The following is a 20,180-nucleotide window of genomic DNA, read 5'->3' as shown; positions in this document are numbered from 1 at the left end:
GTGCTATTCAGCACCTCCTGAACCATGCAGGGAGAGAACAAACATAAAGCCAGCAGACAGAGAAGCCATTACAGGTAAAGATTTTAGAGCATGAGAAGCTTTATATGCAGCATTGGACAAAAATACATAGAGGGTGTGAGGGGAGGAAGCGCACACACAGACAAACAGGGTTGGGGCCGAGACAAGATGGCGAGGATACGACTACGGCTCCCAGGGTGCCCTGAGGCCGCCGTCCGTCCCCACGACAACGGCGGCGCCCAACGGCCGGTAATGGCGGCGAGAGAGAGCCCGGGGCGGTGTGATGGAGGGGCAGGGCGGTGAGGTGTGGAGGCGGCTCTGGGGTGTGGGGCACACTGATAGCCCGACACGGCTTCTCGTTCTGCCTTGGGTTGGCAGCTGGAGCCTCCGCTCCAGGGAGGTGGGGGGTGTTACCGAGGCGTTTGGAGGAGCCCGGGGCAGTCCTGTTGAACAGATGTTCTCTCGGTGCTCGTGGCGTTTCATTTCCTACTCAAGTACTTTGTTTTTTTTCTTCCTTATAGTAAGAACCTCAGTTTTCCTGTTCCTTGTCCTTAACCTTCTGTCTTTCCTCCTCTTGGTTTTTTCTTTCCCATTTAATTTACTTCTCAACGTCTGCTTTTGAAAACGCGTAGTGAGGCTCAGCCCACGCTTCTCATCAACACAAAGCAGCAGTTCTAAGTTTAATTGAGGCTTATTTGATTTAAATCCATTCTGGCCAGAAAGTGTTGACAGTACTAAATGAAATTTGAACAGCACTGCAAATCTGTGTACCAAGCTGGACTCTGTGTCATCCTCATGTTACCATCTCCTAGGTGTGATTAGAGGAGCTCACATTAAGCAGGACCCTGGGCACTCCTCCATCTTCCATAATGAAAAGTAATTAGTACAAGGGAATGAAGAGCAAGGAAACTTCTGAGCTGACCTACAATGTTTTGTACAATCCTAAACTGCACTTTTTGGTATGGAGGGGGAGTGGACATGGACAACTAAAAATCAATAAATAAAAGACCACAATGAGCAATAACCATCATCTTAAGTTTAGAGACTTAATTATTATTTAATATTGCAAAGCACTTTTTAGATATTGAGCATAAACACAATTGCACTTCTTTTAAATATACTTACCCTGGATAAAATGGGTATGTCACTGGAAACAAACCATAGTATCTGTTTACATTTAAGCAGTAGTATCTTGTAAATAATCTTCAAAAAGCACATTTACTGAGGTAAATGATTATATCTCCTATTTGCATTTATTTCTACATATACATTTACTGCTTACTACAGAACACACTACTATTTTAATGTATTAGTATTCCTTAGCATTGCTTTATATAGTTGCAGACTGTTTAATACTGTTTATGTTAATTGGAAATAACTCACTAGCATTTTAGTTCCTGATAGGTCATGAAAGTCAATTTTCAAGCCTTCTATCACAGCAGTGATCAATTCAAATAAATATTTCCTTTATATTTTAGTGCAGAAGGATAGGAAGTCCTAGTCAGTATGCGACACAGACGAATCCCCAAAGCACAGACTTATTAGAAACTGAAGCAGAGGTAATGATTGTAAGCAACACAGTGGAGAATACAGAAGTAAAAATCATCAAACTAACTATTCAGAGGGCTCTGTCAGTGACTTGCTGTGAAACAGCTAGAAGCAACCGTTGTTTAGAACTACCCAGAACTGAAGAGAAGAAAATGCAGACAAATGAAAGAAAGAGAAAGAAGAGAAAAGAACAGATCTTTTCCCAAAACAATAAAGGTAATTTGTTTTCTGTTAGTATTCAAATGAGTCTGTCTTGAGAAATGCAGCTGTTCCCCTTTCTGAGGCATTTTTTTGGTAATGAGAAGGGCTGGGGAAACACTTTTTCACTGAAGAATAATAAATCCTGTTTTGAACACTGGAAAGAAGAGAAAGAGGGGTAGAGACCTTGTTATTCCATAATATTCATTGATCCACTCTCCCACTTGCCTCTGTCTTCCTAAGTAAAACTCTAGCTGTAGTTTTCCACTATTCTAGCTTTGCTCATGGAAGAAGTGAGGCTAAGGCTGTGACTTTGATGCCTGAGGAGGTGTTCTGATTTACCTTGTCCTGACACGACGTTGTTTTGGCCTCCTTTTTGCTACAGGGTGTTGTAACTAGGGCCTGCTCCTGTCAATATGTGGAATGCTCACTGAATTCATCTGAAGTTCTTAAAAAGATCTGTCACTTTTCTTTATACTTTTTGGGGGTTTAAGGCCTTGTGTATTTTGCACTTCAAGTGTTATTTGATTGATAAATTATTATTATAAACTTCCAGCAAAATGCTGCCTGAAATGACCTGTAAGCTAGAGTGAGACTGAATACATGTCTGAAAGGGGGGAGCGTGCACCAATTTAGTCTCGACTATTTTCAAATTCTACTTACATTTCAGGAAAGGAAAATTCATATCATTCACCTAGAATCTTGGCCATACAAAAAGGCAAAAGGACAGCGATACACATAGAATGATAGCCTATATATACACACACACACACACACACACACATATATATTTAATTACTGCTTAGAAACAGTGCACATGTCTGCATAACTGCTCTATGCTTACAAGCATATAAGGGTTAAAAACTTAGCTCAGAGCGGCCTAATAAGTTCCAGAAAGCTGGTGAGAAGTCATAACTGCACAAATATTTAACCATGTCAGATTTTGATCACCTTGAGTTTTGAGTTCTTTCAGACCTTTAGGTCACTGTTATTTTTCTTCTATCATGCCCCTATTCAAGGTGTAGGTCCTCCTCTTGAAGCCTATATAAATCCTTCCAGGTGGGATGAATTTGAACAGCCATCAAATCACAAATACATTAGTGAACTAAGTATATACAAAGAGGAAAAATGTGTTTCCATTGATACTGGAATACTGTATGCTTTGTAAGTGTGCTTTACTGAGTTATTCACAAAATGTTCCTGGTGTTTAACCCAGAAAACAAACATGTACTTTGTTATCCTTATTAAAGGAAGGTGAGCATGATGGCTATTCCAAATGGAAATGGCTTCAGAAAGGGAAAGGAGGCAGCTTTGTCCTATGACAGCCCTATGTAGCTTCCTACGTAGCTGTGGCCCACGTAAATCAATTATGGATTGTTATATCTGTGTGCGTATGGATTTAAACATTGATTTCTTGTTACAGATCTTGGGCCTTTGGTCAAACATAGTGCATTTAAGTACCCTGGATGTGCACTGTAGGAGCTTGTGTGAGCAGGTGGAGACATAACAGAGATTTTGCTGTCTCAATGGATTGGTATATATCAATGTCAGTTTACTTTGTTCTGAATGCAGGGGGAAAGAAATTGCCAGCTAAGAAGATACCACATCAGCATTCTTCATTTTTAAGCGAGCAGAATAATATGATTTCCCAGAAAAAAAACAAAGTTGTTCAGCGAATATTATCAGCAAGACTTCATAAAATTAAAGAGCTGAAGAATGAAATATTTGATTTGCAACAGAAATTAGAAGCATCAAACTTAGAAAACCAGATTTTGAAACGGCTTTTGTATCGGCACTCAAAAGCAATTGGTAGATATGAAAATTCAGAAAGTGTCTTGCCCGATCTATTAACAAGGCATTACAGTGAGGTGAGTGCTTTGAGGAAACGCCTGAGGATGTCTCAGGAAGAAGAAAGACTTGCATCCAGAAAGATTAGGAAAGTTGAAGCAGAGCTGCTAAAAGCTAAAGATGATTTGCAAGCCTTGTATAAGCTTTCAGAAGACAAGACTCTTGCTGAGAGAGAGGAACTTTATCACAGATTATCAGTCCTTACAGAAAAAATTGAAGTGAATAATGAGAGAATACAGGTAATATGTGCATATTATTTTATTTGTGAAAGAATAATAGGTTTCTGTGCAAGAGTAGTGGATGTTTTTGTTTAGCTGCTACTTCATCAAACTGATGATTATGATACAGTCCTCTAGCACCGAGTGTTCTTTTTAAGCCAGCCATTAAGGTATAAAAAATGGACGTGGTACTCTTTCCATTATTATAAAATTTATCAGTAATGACTGAGTGAACTGAATCCAGCAATAAAGATTTCTAGGAATTAAAGGCCTGTTTAAACCCTATTAGGCCAGGAGCACAGCACATAGCTGGAGGGCAATCTTCAATAGAATTCAAGAGAATTCTATTCTCTTCCAGCAGCGTGTAGTTACCCAGCCTTGGTATTGGTACTTCTTTTGGCAGTCTAGCTGCAATGGCGTGGAACTTCCTGTGCCCTGATTTGCCCTGATATGTGGAGACCACCTGTCTGCTGCTGGTCTGCGTCCTGGTACAAGAGAAGCTGGCTCAGTTGGAAACACTCTTCCTTCCATGTGGCGCTGGTGGGCAGCATGGATGTAGCTACATCTCCTGTTTACTAATTACTCACTGCAGTCCACTTTTAGAGTTGGCTGTATGGCTGATGTATTATGCAGGAGTAGTAGAAGTCTGGTGGGAGTTCAAGAAGAGATCACTCCAATTATCTTTTATCTTTTACGTAAAACTTTACTCTTATTGAACCTTTCATGAGGAGACAGGAATATGGCCTTTATTATAAAACTAGATGAGTGAAATCTCCATTGTCCTCCAGGAATTCATTTCTGTTTTCTATGGGATACATTATTCACGTGATTTAATACAGAGCCAGGCAATCTTAGAGGCATTTCGCTATCTGAAAAGCTGGGTCTGCAGTATTTTATAACCTGTAAGAAAATGAAAACGTAAACAGCTGAATATAGACTCTTGAAACTTTCTATTTACAGAAGTCACAGTGAGAAGCTATAAAAAGCTTGCAGGATTGGGTTTTCACCCCACAGTTTTAGTAACTACTACTTCAGTGTGTGGCACAGGGTTCTGATGATAAAGTACTTGGTGAAGGACCTACTTTCATTTACACTAAGCTTCTTTATGCTGCCACAGTACATCGATCTTGGTGTGAACTGAAGTGTGTGAGAATGTCTTGAAGATGATTGTTTTCATTAATTTGATCAGAATGGTAACGTACGGGCTAATTTTTCATGTTGAAATGCCACCTGCTTTATTTTTTGATCAGTATAATTGGGTTTTAAGCTTGCTTTTGCTCATTTCTAAAGTAGTTTTAGAGATACTCAACCGTTTCATGCATTGTTTACAATAAATAGAAGCTTACTTTTCATTATATCAGCGTGCTTATTTTTTTAGATCTGGTAAGAATAGAAAGCTTTTTAACAGTCACGCTAAGTACATCCCTATTGTAAAACGTGTAATTTTTTTAAGAGCCTAGAAAAGCAGCTGAAGTTGAACAATAGCACCTTTAGTCGCCAGCTGGCAAATGAGAATAAAAAAGCTGCTGAAGCTGGGATAATTACAAAGAACTTGCAAATGGAAATTAACTCTCTTCACCAAAAAATTAAGGTACTTGAGATTCTAAACAGGTTTCCGTTCCTACAGGAAGATTCAAGTCTTGAATTGTATCTGTTCATTTGCTTCTTTTATTTTTTACTAATACAGTTTTTATTCATGTTTGAGTCTGTAGTCTAACAAAAGTAGTACCCACCAACCTGTTGTTGTTTTGATAGATTTAACCCAACATATCCACTAATAACTTGGTACGAGCTCCTTTACAGAAACGCTTTCAAATCAGAATAAGCCAAATATTACAATCTGAAAAGCAACAAAAAAACACTTACAAACACGATTCAAGAGTTTCAAATTCCAGCTTGTTTTGTACAAAAATATTTGTGGGACATCTATGTCTACTTCAACACTTAAATAACACTTTACACTAAACATAATGGAAGAACATAAAAGTGACATCGAATAGACAAAAAGTAATGTGATGTGAATAGTGCTTAACAAAAACATATATATGAAGAAAACATGGAAAACTTTGTTGCCTTTTTAATCTAAACTGTGTTTGTAGCAAGGTTAGAATATGCTTTTTATTTCTGTACAGTGACTGATGCATCCGTTAATTCTGCAAGAGAGCTTTTTCCTAAGTGGAATTGGATGTCTCATTGTTCCTCTTGGCTATGTATATGTATCTATGTGGGCAAATCTGGGACATGGAAATAGTTACAGTCCCAGGAACACTAATGTGAAGCTGTTCCAGAATGCAAATTATTTTAAAGTACAGTTCCCACATTAAGACTTACCTAAATATTTATGTGTTTTCTTAATGCTGTGTATACATTCACAAAACCTTATATTGTTTTAACACAAAGAACAGACATGCTTATTAATCATGTTTCTATGCCAGAACAGTTTATTCTTACACATTTACAGTTCTGGACACCTGGCTTATGCAGACCATTCAAGGTACACAGATGTAATTCTCTTTCAGATCAACCTCTGTGCCCAAATTAAATGTAACTCCATTTCATACCAGGAATTGATTAGTGACAACGTTGCTGAAAATTTAAGTATGAAGATAGGATTTTTATGCAAGTGATGTTGAAAGTGTTCCTCAGCTTATGTCATGTTACAGAAGGCTTTCTGAGCACTGTTATAAAGGTGTAAAAATGTGCTTTTAGCCTTTAAAGGGATTAATTTTGGTTTGGCTCATAAAAGAAAATGGCTGATCCATGCTTAAGTGGATGACAGTGTCACCAAATGGTCTAGAACAAAGGAATATTGCTGGTAGTTTTTTCCCATCATAAGAAAATCAAGTCAGTAAAGAGTAATTCTTAATGCACAAAAGGAACCTAATAGTATTTATTCCTTCTTAGGAAAAGGATCGGCAACTTTACATAAAGAATATCTATACAAATCGCTTGCTTAGAATCCCAAAGGACAAAGGTGATTCAGTACCTCCTAACAAAAGTAAGGGTGTATTTGTTTTCCCTTGCTATCTCATGTGAATCTTACATTGTCTTGTAATTGGGACATATATTCCTACGTAAAAGCAGAGACAGTACTCTTATATAAGCAAAAAATATTCTGGCACGTGTGCTTTAGACAGAAGTGGTTCCTTTATGCTTGTGTATTCTATAAATATTCAACCTGTGGTTAATACTTAACCCATTTTTTCATTGTGAATAGCCTTTAGCATATGTGCAGGTTTAGTACTGTAATAGAGACACTGAAATAGCGTTGCTATTATAAGCGTCTATTTGCATTGAGAGCTGTTTGTTTGTTTCATTAAGAGCACCACTGCACTTTTGCAATCTAATTTTTGTTCAGGCTTGTTCGTTTTGATTTGGCCATGAGGAGTGTTCGTCCCTCAGCTACAGAACCAACATCACATTGAACCTCACAAACTAACCTCATGTAGGAAGTTCCTAGTGTTAGCACAGACTTTCTAAAGTGTTTTTAGATGAGTCAAAATAATGAATTTAGCTGGGTCATTAGATGCTGTTTTCTTCCCTTCCCTTCCCTTCCCTTCCCTTCCCTTCCCTTCCCTTCCCTTCCCTTCCCTTCCCTTCCCTTCCCTTCCCTTCCCTTCCCTTCCCTTCCCTTCCCTTCCCTTCCCTTCCCTTCCCTTCCCTTCCCTTCCCTTCCCTTCCGTTCCCTTCCCTTCCCTTCCCTTTTTTTAATTCTCAAAACCTGTAGCTTATTAGAAGTAGAGATGTTCCAATGCCTATTAGTATTGAAGCTTCTGCAACTTGCATTTTGTTGTGCTGCAAGGAAGGGAGTGGATTTGAGGTATAAGGTTTAGAAAGTTTAAAGGCCATTCTGATTATCATACTGTCAGCTTATCTGAGAGAGTGTATTTATCCTCAGTAGTCTTTTGGTTTTATTTAGTTTGAATCAATTTAAATAGGCAACCAGAGCTTGTAATAAATCCATTATTGGATATCCACTCAATTATTTCCATCAGTAAAATTGATGCAATAGTATAGTAGAAATACATAGTAAGATATTAGAATGTTAATTCTATCAACAGGAAGAAATAAGTCTTTAGTAAACTATTTCTTTGTTATGGATTCAGGCAAATATTGGAGGGAAATTTATCATAGCCAAGTCTGTCTATCAGTCATTCCAAGAGCAGTTATCTTGTGTGGGATTCAGTTGCCTAATAATAGGCATCATCTGGTGGCATTTGAGATGTTGTAGCACATTTGCCCGGCCTTGCAGTTGTTGTTCCAGAAGGACGTGGGTATCCCATCAGTACTGGGTAATGCCAGCCAGCCTTATGCAGATTCCTTGAATGCTATCTGTCTTACATAGCATTAAGCATCTATGTTTGCTGACCCCTTGACCTGAGAGAGCAACTGCTAAAAACAATTATAAATCATACAAGTTCAGAACTGCTTCATTGCTCACATGCATGCTATCAAGGACAAAAACGTTGAAGCAAGTCGTTTTCTTGAAGCCTTTATTAATTGCTAATAATTGATTTATGCTTTGGTTGTAGTATCTAGAATTCACTAATAAATGTGTTTTATATGGAAACTCAACGTGGGAGAAGTACATGAAATATATTAAAGTAACGTTGGCCTGCTACTCAAGATCATAAACATTTTGTCACTATTCTATGGGAGAGCTCTCTGCACAGCAACCTTATATTCTTTAGTTTTGGATAATCATTGGAACATTGAACTTCCTGGCTTAAGCAACTATTTAAAATACTGCTTAAATATTCCTGTTTCTAAACTAAAGGAGGAAGTGGAACTTTGCAAATCCATTGTTCTGTATTAGTGACAACTGAAATACGGAGATAAAGTCGGTAATCAAAATTATACGATGTAGAAAGAAATTGCTGCTTCTTATTCCAAGTCAGACAAATTTTGTTTTTTTATGAAGCACTGAATTCTAACTTTTTTTGTATCACATCACCATCTCTGTGGTTTTTGTTTTTTTTTTAATTTTACTGGCATGGACTTGTACAATATTGTTATTTAAATTACAATATTAAATCACAGATTACTGCTTAAGTTCTTAGCTTAAATGAGGCCTGCTATTTTATCACGTGAAAAGATTCCCAGCAGCGTTGTCTGTTCTTTTGGTGTTTTTGCCCAATAGGGATTTCATTTTCTGCCAGTTAATGGAAACAGATGATTTAAAAACCTACAACTGGAATTACTGAAATTGTTTTTCCTTTTCACTGTTGGCTTGAATTTTCCTATAATAAATTTGGAAGGAGCTACTTCTTTTCAAGTAGTTATTTTCATTTGTACACATGTAAAAATTTTTACCCAGCAGGAAAGAAAACAGTGGGGGGGGGCTTATTTTTTTTTAATGTTCTTGATAAACAAGTGAAGGTAGGCTTAGGGTATCAGATAACTCCATATATATAAATAAAGTAGAATTATTGAGTGAATCTGTTAGTTAGCTATCCACAAGAGCAAACTTCGTTCAGTTGCTGGAAGAGCATTGTAGTTCATCTAGAGGTACAGCTCCCCCTAGTTCTGAATCTGAAGAACGTTCCATTGATTTTTGTTAACAAAGCTTCCAAGTAACTACTTTGGTTCAAAAGGGAAAACTATTTCCCTCCACATTGTAATATCTATTTCTTCAGAGGTAATTTTCAATTAGTTATCAACATCCTTATCGCCACCAAAGGGCAAACAGTTGAAAAAAGAAAAAAAAATCTCCCTTTTTGTGGATAGCTTTCCTCCAATTTCAGATATCAAAGCTGGGGATAAGGTTGAATGGTGATGTAGGTAAGATTACAGTTTTGTTCCTGTATTCGTGTCAAAGCTGTTCCAAATATAGAATAAAAGAACAATACACAGGCCTTGCCCTTGTCATCTCACCCTATTCAGGTACTTCTTTGAAGAGAACATTTTCAATTGCTCCCTTGGAACTTCCTTTCAAACATCAGTGGTATTTCAAATAGCACAAACTATTTCTTCTGAAGAGTCTGGTTCTGTAAAGCCTTATATAAATGCTTAACTTTAAGCCAGTCTGAAGGCATACAAACAAGCAAGTTTATTGTATCCTCTAGGATCTGAATTTAGGAGCTTGAAAACTGAGGTATCCTTCCCAGACCTCTTAAAGTTTACATTAAAATGTCACCACACAAACTGACCCAACACAGGCTCTACGGTACTGACACATTTCTATGACATCACTTGTCCTATCTGAACAGAATGTCTTTGTAGACTTAATTAAAAGTAAAAAGTATATGTACAGCACGATAATGTACTTAGTGTGGGTCTTAAATTTATTGATGTACATTTAAACTGCAAACTTCTCTTTAAAAGAAGGCTTTAACCATCAAAAGTCTTAGAATGTTTGGGTCCCAATCACGTACCATTGTTAATGGTTATTAAATGTATCTTTGCTTACACCAACAATGTAATTCCAGAAACAACTACTGCTAATGACTGTCCTTTTGCAACAGGTCTCAGTATAAACACATCAGTGCAAGTAGATAAGGAGCATTTCAGATCACTGCTGCTGTCTCAATATCAACCCCAGGAAACAGAAGAAAATCCAGTTCTGCTACATGAGGTATCAAAGATTGGGATCCAACCCCTTTGCTTAAATTATCACTGAAATTGTATGGTTTTTTTCGCCGTTTTAGTAATATAATTCATTGGCCTGAACAGTCATCTTAACTTCCTGTGCATTTTGTGTAAATATTGTATAACAGAAAATATGTTGGACTAAAGATGTAATACAAAGAACTCATAAAAAGATGAATACTTTCTATTAAGTATTGCACTGACTGTAATCGTTAAAAACTATCTGAACATGTATTTCCCTGTATTTTTACCTTTAATTGTCAATTATAGGAGAAAAAGGCGTCAGAAGATAAGAATCAAAAAGCTAAAGCAAGTGAAGCATACACTGATGCCCAATGTGAATCAGAAAAGCAATCATCCAAGAAAATACCAAAGCCAGAAACTTTAAGTAGAACTCATAGAGGTATGTTTTATCTAAGAAATGCATCTGATCTTTTCAGAAGTTGAATGAATTGAGGATAATGGTAATTTACATGGCTCTGATAGCCATGAGCTGGCACATGAGTGACAGTAACTATGAGTCACTGAAAGCCAGTTGCTGGAGGTGCTAAACTGACAGCAGATCAGCTCCACAGCTCAAGGCATCTTCATACTGCTGGACTTCAAATAACAGCTCCTGGTTATGTTGGTAAAAATTCAGAGCTTAATCTGTAAAAATACACTTTACTAAATAGTTACTTTCTTAAATCCACACTGATCAAATACTGGTCCCAAACTGCTGGTTGTGAATCTGCATTACAATAGATGTTAACAGAGTTTAGTGGCTTGGGATCTGCTGCTAAGAAAGGAAAAGCAGTTCTTCAATGCTGGGAGTATCTCATTATAGTGATCACTGTAAATACATTTTACACAAATCTTATCTTTTGATTGTGATCTCACGTAAAGGCTGTATGCAAGGAACTAATCTATAAACAAGTTAATTTTGAAGAGCTTCTGTATAACAGGTGACAGAACAAGCCAATACATTTATTCTTTTAGCTGAATATTTTAGAAGAAAACTCATTTTCTTTAAATTGAGGCATATAGATAAAACTGCGATCTGAATGCTGTCATGCTAAATATTTCACAGATGGTATGAAACATGATGTGAACTGAAGTTCACACATTTACAAAGGTGTGACTGGTTACTGAGGTCACTGCATCAGTAAGAGTCAGTGATATGAAATGTTTTAACTCCTGCAGTTTGTACTCCATCTTTTCAGCTTGAAAACTTTCCAGAGCCCAACCGTGAACCAGTTCAGTCCAATGACGGAAAACTGCTGTATATTCTGCTCCATGCAATGAGCACATTGTCAGTTAAAGGAAAGAAAACCATACCTATATTTAAGCTCTATGTAATAGCAATACAATGACAATTGGGAGTTTAGATCTCATGTGATTTCCCTGATACTTTATATGCAACTTCTCTAGCACTGTTTTTATCCTGTGAAATACTTAGTACAGATTATACTTGTATGCTGGTTAATTTAAGCAAGTATGCCAATGACTGAATGATCTTAACAAAATCTTGCCCCGTCCTGTTATTAGTAAATAGCACTGTCCTAACCCTCCAGACTTAAGAACCATCAACAACTTAAGAAACAATGCAATAAAATTTGCTGTCATTAATACTTCATGACTGTTTGCGATCCTACGTAATCAAAGAACATTCCTAAAACCCCCAATATTCATTTTAGAGTATTTAAAGGAAAACAAACCACTGACAGTACACAGTTGTCTGGAATTCATAAAACAAGAAGGAAGAAAGAGAGACTCGCTTAAACGGAAGCTAAAGAAAGCTGAAGAAACTCTGCTAAATGACAGTGTAAAAGAGAACAATCAAGAGGAAGATGCAGTGGAAGAGAAAGAAGAAAGGTCAGAAGAACTAAGTAAAAGTGGGAAGGCAGGGAGTAATTTTTTAACTGCGAGAAACAAAATGCTCCCTAAGTTGAAAAAACAATACGTGTTCTCAGAGACCACTGAAAATTTGTATCATGGGCTTCCTACATCAGGTACAAAATCCACAAAATACAATCTTTGCAACCACAGACGTGCAGGTCAGGACCACTACAAAGAAGCAGAATCACAAGTAAAGAAATGGTTTGGGCTGCATGAACCATCCTTATGTAGAGTTAGCAACATGAGGCAGAAAGGCAGTTCAGCTGAAGCAGAAGGCTGTGCTCATGCAATATTCAGTGAAAGGAAAAGGAGTCTTATGAAAGAACTCTTTGGACAAGGCGGTGTTTGCAAAGACAACCATTCATGTTCTAACATGGGAGAAACGGAGAGAAAGCTGTGAGGGGATGCATGATTACACAAGTGAAATTTTAACCCTCCACTAGTTTATAAAATAAAGTGTCTATCATCAGTGAAGTCATTATGAATAACCTCATAATAAATACAAATTCTGTGTATTCTTAAATATATTAACTTACCTTTGCATTTAAATTACACAGCGTTTTTAGCTTCATAAAATGTATATTAAACCTTAGAAGTTTTGAGAATTTCTGTCAATGACTCTCAAAGTGAAAGGCACATCAGCTGTCACAGCAGAACATTCTTCTAGTCTCAATGCATATGTACGCATCTTAGGGTGCCTCAACAATTATGTCACTTTACCTGTTATAGGGAGGTGTCCAAGTTAGTCCTTTTTGGCTAATTTCCATTCTTTTTTGCATTGTCCCTGCAGTTTGAATATTAAAGTTATTTGTTAACTAGCTGCAGTGAGCAGTCTGCTTTCAGAAGGTTCATTATTAAATTGCTATCTAAAACGTACTAAAAGAAAATATTTTTCTTTTCACTCCTGACATATCTTCCAGAATTCACACAATAATCTGCTATTACATTGTTTTCATTAGCATTATAAAGCTCTAAAGCTTCATTCTTTTCCACTGTTGGAACTTACCAAAGCAGTTTGCCTGGTAACTTCCACAGCTGACATCCAGAATTGAATGTGCAAGACTAAAGCATTGTTTTGGAGAAGTCAGGCATATCTAGTTCTCAAAGAGCCCTTAAAAATCTTGCATTTAAGGTTATGTAAACGAGGGCAGGAAGACTGTCTTGTTCCTGGTAGAAATTAATGAAAGCCTGCTAAAACGTAAGTTAGGAAAAAAGTATTCTACTAGATTTTAAAAAGCGGTAGCAAAAAAACCCCAACACCTGTACTATGAAAGCTTTTAAGGGTGATTGAGATATTCTCATCTGAACCTACTTGTAAGCAAATTTTTTTCAGTTCTTTAAGAAGTATTTCAGCAGCGCAGCAGACATTATCAAGAATGATTTAATGCAGTCAAAAGAGTACTTTTCCTCTATGTACTGTTAATACTTCTACAATGCCTTCCCTGCTGTCTCCAAAGTTAAGAGCAGACATAATCCAGCATTCCTGGTTGTACTAAATCACCAAAAGCTTCTCTGCCCCTATTCATTTAGATGTCTGCCTAAAGCCGCCAACAGACTATTTCATTACCTCATGCTAACTGTGGATAAGTAGCAAATGCCACTGTCAATATTCTAAATGATACTGCGTTTCTTGACTTCACTATGTTAAACTCTGTAACAAGCAAAGTGCAAACACCATTACTGACATCTTTATAATACATCAGCTGCATAGTTAAAAAGTCTGTAGACTCCAACAGTATCAAGAACACAGGTGGATTTTGTTTTGTTTAAGAAAACTGTAATTAACATTAAAAATGTGGATTAGAAAACCTGAGTTGGGCTGAAAAACTTTATTTCACAAATAAAAACACATTTACACGTAACAGATTCAATCTTGATTTTTTTTCTTGTTGATATTTAATGCCTTCACTTTACTGTTGGCTAAATGCATTCCCTAATATAAAAACAACATAGTTTTTAAATAACATTTAAGAAAAAAAACATTTAATGAATAAATACATTCAGACATGCAGAAAACGCATCATCATTTTGTGAATTAATTCTAAAGGCAGTGCTAATTATATGGCAGTACTCCAGCCCCTTCCTGCTGCAAGGCAAAGGACCTGAAACAACACAATAATGTATGGAGCATGAGCTAAGCCAAAGTCTTCAAAAGCTTTGTTCAAGATTATATCCAAGGAGGTATTACAGGACTTTTTAAAGCCACTGCTTTGTCTGCTGGGACAGCAACGGTAGGGCTGCGGATAGAACAGAAGATAACAAAGCCTTGTTGTTGCTGTATAGCTGTGGTACTAGGAAGAATGACTATCATGAATGTATACTGAAGCTCTAGGGATGGGGCTTTCTGCAGAAATGGGGCTGTCTTCTACTTTCCTAACACGAAGCTTGGAAAGGTTGGTTGGACCTTTTTTTTTTTCCCTCAAAACACGGAAGGAAATAATACTCCCAATTTGCTCAACTGGGGAAGTAGAAAATACATCAAGGAAAGAAAGGTAGGTTATCAGTAAAAGTAGGGGGGAAATAAAAAATATCTAGCGTTCAATAATTTCACAAGGAATTTTAAAGAATTTTATTCCATGAGGAATTTAAAAGAAGTGTTGAAGTGGCCAGCTGACCTGCATTTGGCAATTAAGAATGTAAGAAGTTGATTCTGCATATATATCACTAATATATTCTAAGGTAGTCTGAGAATAAGCCAATCTGTAGTTAAAAAAAAGAATTGTTTTACTCTAAAACAACCAACCTACCTATTTTAATACCACTTGTCACCAAGTGGAATCATTTCTTTGGGTGAAAATGCCAGACTATACAGTAAAGAAGCTCCAAAAAATAATTACTAATGCCAGTGCGCTTCCAACCTAGCAGCTGGAAAAAGAGAATGCTTTAAGACCTTTGTGAATATGTCATGACAAAGACTTAAGGTTCTGCCGCCGATCAATCTTCATGTGTGTCAAAAATGAGGTTTTAGAAATAGCAACGCTGCTCTTTGAAAACTGCTGATCATAAAACCAAAGAACAAATAGATGAAAGTAAAAGCAATAGTGCCCAACATCCAACTGAAGTAACAAAAAGCGTCTCCACCCAGGTCCGTCGTGAAAGACAAATGTTTTTTGTACTGCAGTAACGCAGTTCAGACTCCATATACTACAGGGATTGCTTCAGCTGAAAGGGTGTAGCATGATAGCTACAACTTTATTACAAACCACAAGCCAACATGTAATTCCAACACCACCTGAAAGAGATATAAAATTTAACTGAAGTTATTGCATCAATAACCTTGGCACACACCAGATTCTGCTTGATCTTTTGATGCTTGGAAGCATCAAAAAAATGAAACAGTTAGGAGGTCAGTGGGAACAAAATCTCTTTCTGTCTAGATGCAAATGTCTCTCTTCAAGGGACGTCAGTTAACTGCATGCTAGATTTGAGAAAACCTGAAGGCTGTCTGGGGAAGGAGCACCAAATAACAAGAATATGAGCCTAACTGTGGCATATACAACCATGCTTTCAAGTGGTCTAGGTTGCTGAAATTAAAGGCATGGTAAATGAAAGACCACTCTGAAGTCTAAAATCAGAGACTTGGAAGAGGAAAGAAGTAAAATTCCCGTAAATTTAAGTCAACTTTTTAAAAGAGTATTAAATATGTACTTCTGTCCTTTCTCCTAATCCCCATAGAATCCAAGTGAGACTTTCACTACTGACCCAAACCAATTGTACTTGTGTTTTAGAGTCTTGTCATTCACACTAGCAGTATGGAAATTTGTACTGGAATGATGGCACCAAGAGTGTACCCTATCTGTACATAGCATATCTGTATCACAGAATGCATAGAATCATACTACATGGTATCACTGAATACATAGCAGTTCATAGCATATACTGGAAGAAACTACCTTTTGGTGATTTTTAAATGTTTCCGTGTTCTTAACTTTATTACCTATAATTCAGAAGTAATCTCTTATCTTTGGTCTTGGTTGATCACCAAAGATAAAGGGGAATAGAAGGCAGACAAGGGTATGAACCTTATACAATTCCTTAAAATACTATTTAAATAACCTTTCAGAAACTGCTCCCTGACCCCGCACAGAAGCAGACTTGTCCAGTAAGCATGCTGGATACAAAGCATTCTCTCAACAGCTATTAAAGATGGCAAGACAACATCACAATTTGGAATTCACTCTAAGGCAGCTGAAACTTAAAAAGCCTAGTATGAAGATTCACCAACAGCATTTTATCTTCATGGTAAATTTCCACACTGCATTATCCTGTCATCCTGCTTATTTATCCAATTAGCAGCACATTTCACTCAGGAACTGGTATGCATAATCTGTCATATCCTTCTGATCATTAATTCATTCAACTAACCAAAAATAAAACGGTCTGATTAGGTAAAGAAGTGCAATGAGGGGAAAAAAAGGTGGGAACAGGATGCCAACTGGAAGAGAGAATTAGGGAACTGGGTCTGTTTAGCCTTGAGAAAAAAAGGCTGAGAGGGGACTTGATCCAGGTTTATAAATACCTGAGGTGTGGGGGCCATAGTGACGAGGCTGGTCTCTTTTCAGTAATGCGTGGGGACAGGACTAGGGGTAATGGGATGGAACTACAGCATAGGAAGTTCTGCACAAATGTGTGCAAGAACTTCTTTACAGTGAGGGTGACGGAGCACTGGAACAGGCTGCCCAGGGAGGAATATCTTCTCTGGAGATATTCAAGACCTGCCTGGACGCCTACCTGTGTGACGTGGTGTAGGGAGCCTGCTTTGGCAGGGGGGTTGGACTCGATGATCTCTAGAGGTCCCTTCCAACCCCTACAATTCTGTGATTCTGTGATACCTCAGCCATCCCAGAGCTATACACTATTGAAGTGTTGTAGTATTGTAAGAAGTATGTGTAAGTAATACAGACCCCTACAGAAACTCCATGTTGCTGTTAAGAAATATACAGAAGCAATGCTTTTAATTCACATGTACCCCTTATCATTACATTCTCAGCAACTGCATAGACTTGGAAGATGCATTATTTTCTACCACACATTCTTACCTGCCAGACCTGTAGGAAAGGCTACCAAGCGCTCCAGTGGTGCAAGCCATTTGCTTGGAAGAATTGTAACCGGCTCAGAATAATATTTCCAAATTAGAGAGATCATCAGGGCAGCCTAGAATAGAAGTTTTTTGTTAGCTTGAATAACAACACACATCAAATTATATTGCCACCGATGTTTTGAAGCAGTACATCTCACATTCTAAATTAAAGAGAACAGCGTCCTTATTACATTACACTGTTCTGAAGCAGATGTAACAGGTTTTTAAGCTTGGTATGACCTAACTTATCAATAAGTAGCTGGTAATTAGTTTTTTTAAGACAGATTCAAATCTAGCATAAATAAAAGTGGCAATAATACAAATTGTTACACTCAGATGACTGTTTTTAGCCATAATCCTTGTCTGCTAAGAATCCAGCTAGCTTTCACATTACCCAAAATATAGACTCAGGTTGGGAACTGTTCTTACTGGCAGAAAATTATTGGGCATCAAGCCTAAGCATCAATCTGACGAGCGAGGCGCTGTCTGGAGGTATGTGGCAGCTCTATATGGAAATATTCCATCCACAGCAGAAGAACATTTTATGTTTTCAGAAACATAAGCAAAATATATATATTATGTATCAGAACTTTCCCAAGTTCAATGCCATGAATAAATGAAAACCAAAACAAAAAGAAACAGTGATGAAGGAAGTAAGACAAACTCCTATCTTGTCATCTCAACACCAGAAAAACAAAGCTTCCATGGAATTCAAAACTCATTTCATTCACAATGACCGGACCCTATCAGCTTCATCTCTCTAGAACCAAGAAACTGTTCTGGTTCGGTGTGTGTTTTGACACTGGGCTGCCAAATAGCTGTGCTATCATTGGTCACTAAAAGAGATTTGTCACACTGCTGAGGATTTAGTCCAGAAATTTGTAACAGTAATAAAAGATTTACTTACTTGTAAGATGTAGAATACAATATTTATAACCCACTTTATTTTGGCTAATTGGGCAGTTCGTGCTTTCACTGTTAAAAGAAAAATAATATTACTCTGCAGTCTTTATAACAGTAACTTATAGGAAACTAGTAGTTCATTAAGTATTAGTCTTCAAATCAGGGCACTAAATGTCATACAGCTGTTGTTGTCTAGTTTAATTGAAATTACTAATTAAGAATAACGCAACTGAGAACAATCCAAAACTGCTAGTTGTAATAAGTGCAGAAAAATCTCAGCATTCTGCACAGAGGATGCAGACAAAGCTCGTATTCTCCTGTCTTATTAGGTTCAGTTAGTGAGTATGGACAGAGAGAAGAGCAAAACATCTAGTGCCAAAGGTGCACCCTCTACCATGAGATGATGCATTTTTCTAACAGAGACAAAGCAGTACAGCTTCATTACAAAAGCCACTGCATATGATCAAATGGGATTGCCAAAAGACAGCAGTCATCTCATCTAGCTACCTTCCACATTAACACTTTCCCTCCAGCATCTTGTAGCACAGCAACCACAGTTCCAACCCAGCAATTCATCCTTTAATTGGGAAGATAATCACAGAATGACCCAGGTTGGAAGGGACCTCAAGGATCATGAAGCTCCAACCCCCCTGCCTGGCAGGGCCACCAAACTTCCACAATTACTAGATCAGGTTGCCCAGGGCCCCATCCAACCTGGCCTTGAACACCTCCAAGGACGGGGCATCCGCAACCTTACTGTATTACTTCTTTTGTTAATGACAGATAACTTTGTTAAATGATTCAAGCCTGGCTTCAGTAATAACCATCACTAAGAAAGAGCAAGTATATCATATGTAGAAGGCCAAGAAAATTCCTTGAAAGAAAATATGATATCTTACTTACTCCCTTACTAATGTATACAGAGCCATGCACAATCAGGTTTAATTAACAAAAATACAAAACCGAGGGGGTATATAAACATTATATATATATATATACACATATATATAAGCATTATACTCTACCATGAGTTTTAAGCTTATCAGTCATTTTGTTAATCTTCCTTTCCAGACGGGCATACCGAGCAAACTCATCCATCATACTAATGGTTGAGAGTTCTTGCTTCATGTTCTGAATTTCAGCTCTCATTTGGGATTCCTGCTCTGCATCCTTTTGCAACAGCTTGGATATCTGAAAGGTAAAGAAGTATCACACAGTGTCACAGTCTGGTGCGGGTTGGAAGGGACCTTAGAGATCATCGAGTCCAACCCCCGGGATTCGAGCCCTGTGTAGCAGAGCGGCACTTCTACCACTTGCGCCACAGGGGGGATTCGAACCCGGGACACGGTGTTGCAAAGCGGCATTCCTACCACTGCGCCACCGGGGCACAGTGTAGTATCAGTGTAGTATCACACGGGCAGTAGCAGTAATTTCTCTAGAATTCAGCTGATTTTAGCACATATAAAACACAGTCTTTTGACTATATGGCCCCCCCATCCCAAGCAGCCCGGAACCCTCCCCTCAGCTCCTGAGTGCCGTCAGACGGAGCGGTACGTGCGGCTGGCGTGACTCACGATGGAGGAGCACGATGGCAGCAGGATCTTGAGCGCGTTGCAGAGGAACACTGCGCTCAGCACGAGCAGCCAGGCGCCGCTGTCCGCCATACTTGGCGCAGGCGCGCGAAGGGGAATCGGGCACAGGTACCGCCATGTGACGCCGTCCGGCCAACCAACGGCTCGCACCTCCATGCGGGCTGTGGTGAGGTGTGAGGCCCCGCCCCGCCGTGAGGGCAGGCCCGGCTCAGTCCCCGCCCGCTGCCGTGTACCGCCGTCGCCCCCTGCCCCGCCTCCCGGCCGCCAATCCGGCTGGATCCTGTTGCGGCGCCGCTGGCGCTGCTGGGA

The 20,180-nt window shown here is 38.3% G+C and overlaps 2 protein-coding genes and 1 long non-coding RNA gene across 14 annotated transcripts; 1 reads left to right on the top strand and 2 right to left on the bottom strand.

Annotated features, from left to right (window-relative positions):
- The first annotated feature begins 67 nt into the window (after nucleotides 1-67).
- Nucleotides 68-14,158, top strand: LCA5L (lebercilin LCA5 like). 10 transcript variants are annotated; one of them, XM_085548197.1, is made up of 8 exons: nucleotides 116-267; nucleotides 1,497-1,782; nucleotides 3,337-3,851; nucleotides 5,284-5,421; nucleotides 6,735-6,828; nucleotides 10,295-10,404; nucleotides 10,689-10,821; nucleotides 11,601-12,033. In XM_085548197.1, the coding sequence occupies exons 1-8, from the start codon at nucleotides 187-189 to the stop codon at nucleotides 11,768-11,770; spliced, it is 1,527 nt and encodes a 508-aa protein (XP_085404323.1). In that variant the 5' UTR covers nucleotides 116-186; the 3' UTR covers nucleotides 11,771-12,033. The 10 variants fall into 10 exon arrangements, with proteins under 10 accessions (XP_085404349.1, XP_085404323.1, XP_085404338.1 ...); XM_085548212.1 differs by having other exon boundaries at nucleotides 120-267; nucleotides 11,621-12,254; XM_015882655.3 differs by lacking the exon at nucleotides 11,601-12,033 and adding an exon at nucleotides 12,095-14,158 and having other exon boundaries at nucleotides 134-267.
- Nucleotides 3,853-13,154, bottom strand: LOC146762601 (uncharacterized). Of its 2 annotated transcripts, none has more exons than XR_014946362.1 (3): nucleotides 13,017-13,154; nucleotides 5,568-5,670; nucleotides 3,853-4,730 (listed from the first exon to the last, which is right to left on the bottom strand). It is a non-coding gene; the product is annotated as an uncharacterized LOC146762601 (long non-coding RNA). The 2 variants fall into 2 exon arrangements; XR_014946360.1 differs by lacking the exon at nucleotides 13,017-13,154 and adding an exon at nucleotides 12,833-12,960.
- Nucleotides 14,111-19,952, bottom strand: GET1 (guided entry of tail-anchored proteins factor 1). Of its 2 annotated transcripts, none has more exons than XR_014946352.1 (5): nucleotides 19,854-19,952; nucleotides 19,361-19,470; nucleotides 18,284-18,351; nucleotides 17,336-17,450; nucleotides 14,111-15,528 (listed from the first exon to the last, which is right to left on the bottom strand). XR_014946352.1 is itself a non-coding variant. In XM_015882706.3 (5 exons), the coding sequence occupies exons 1-5, from the start codon at nucleotides 19,941-19,943 to the stop codon at nucleotides 15,455-15,457; spliced, it is 513 nt and encodes a 170-aa protein (XP_015738192.3). In that variant the 5' UTR covers nucleotides 19,944-19,952; the 3' UTR covers nucleotides 14,111-15,454. The 2 variants fall into 2 exon arrangements, 1 of the variants encoding a protein (XP_015738192.3); XM_015882706.3 differs by having other exon boundaries at nucleotides 19,305-19,470.
- Between the last annotated feature and the right edge of the window lie 228 nt (nucleotides 19,953-20,180).

This window comes from Coturnix japonica, chromosome 1 (genome assembly GCF_054131305.1).
Source record: "Coturnix japonica strain WE chromosome 1, WE-NBRP24, whole genome shotgun sequence".
NCBI lineage: Eukaryota > Metazoa > Chordata > Aves > Galliformes > Phasianidae > Coturnix > Coturnix japonica.
This window is presented reverse-complemented; position numbering and strand designations above follow the sequence as displayed.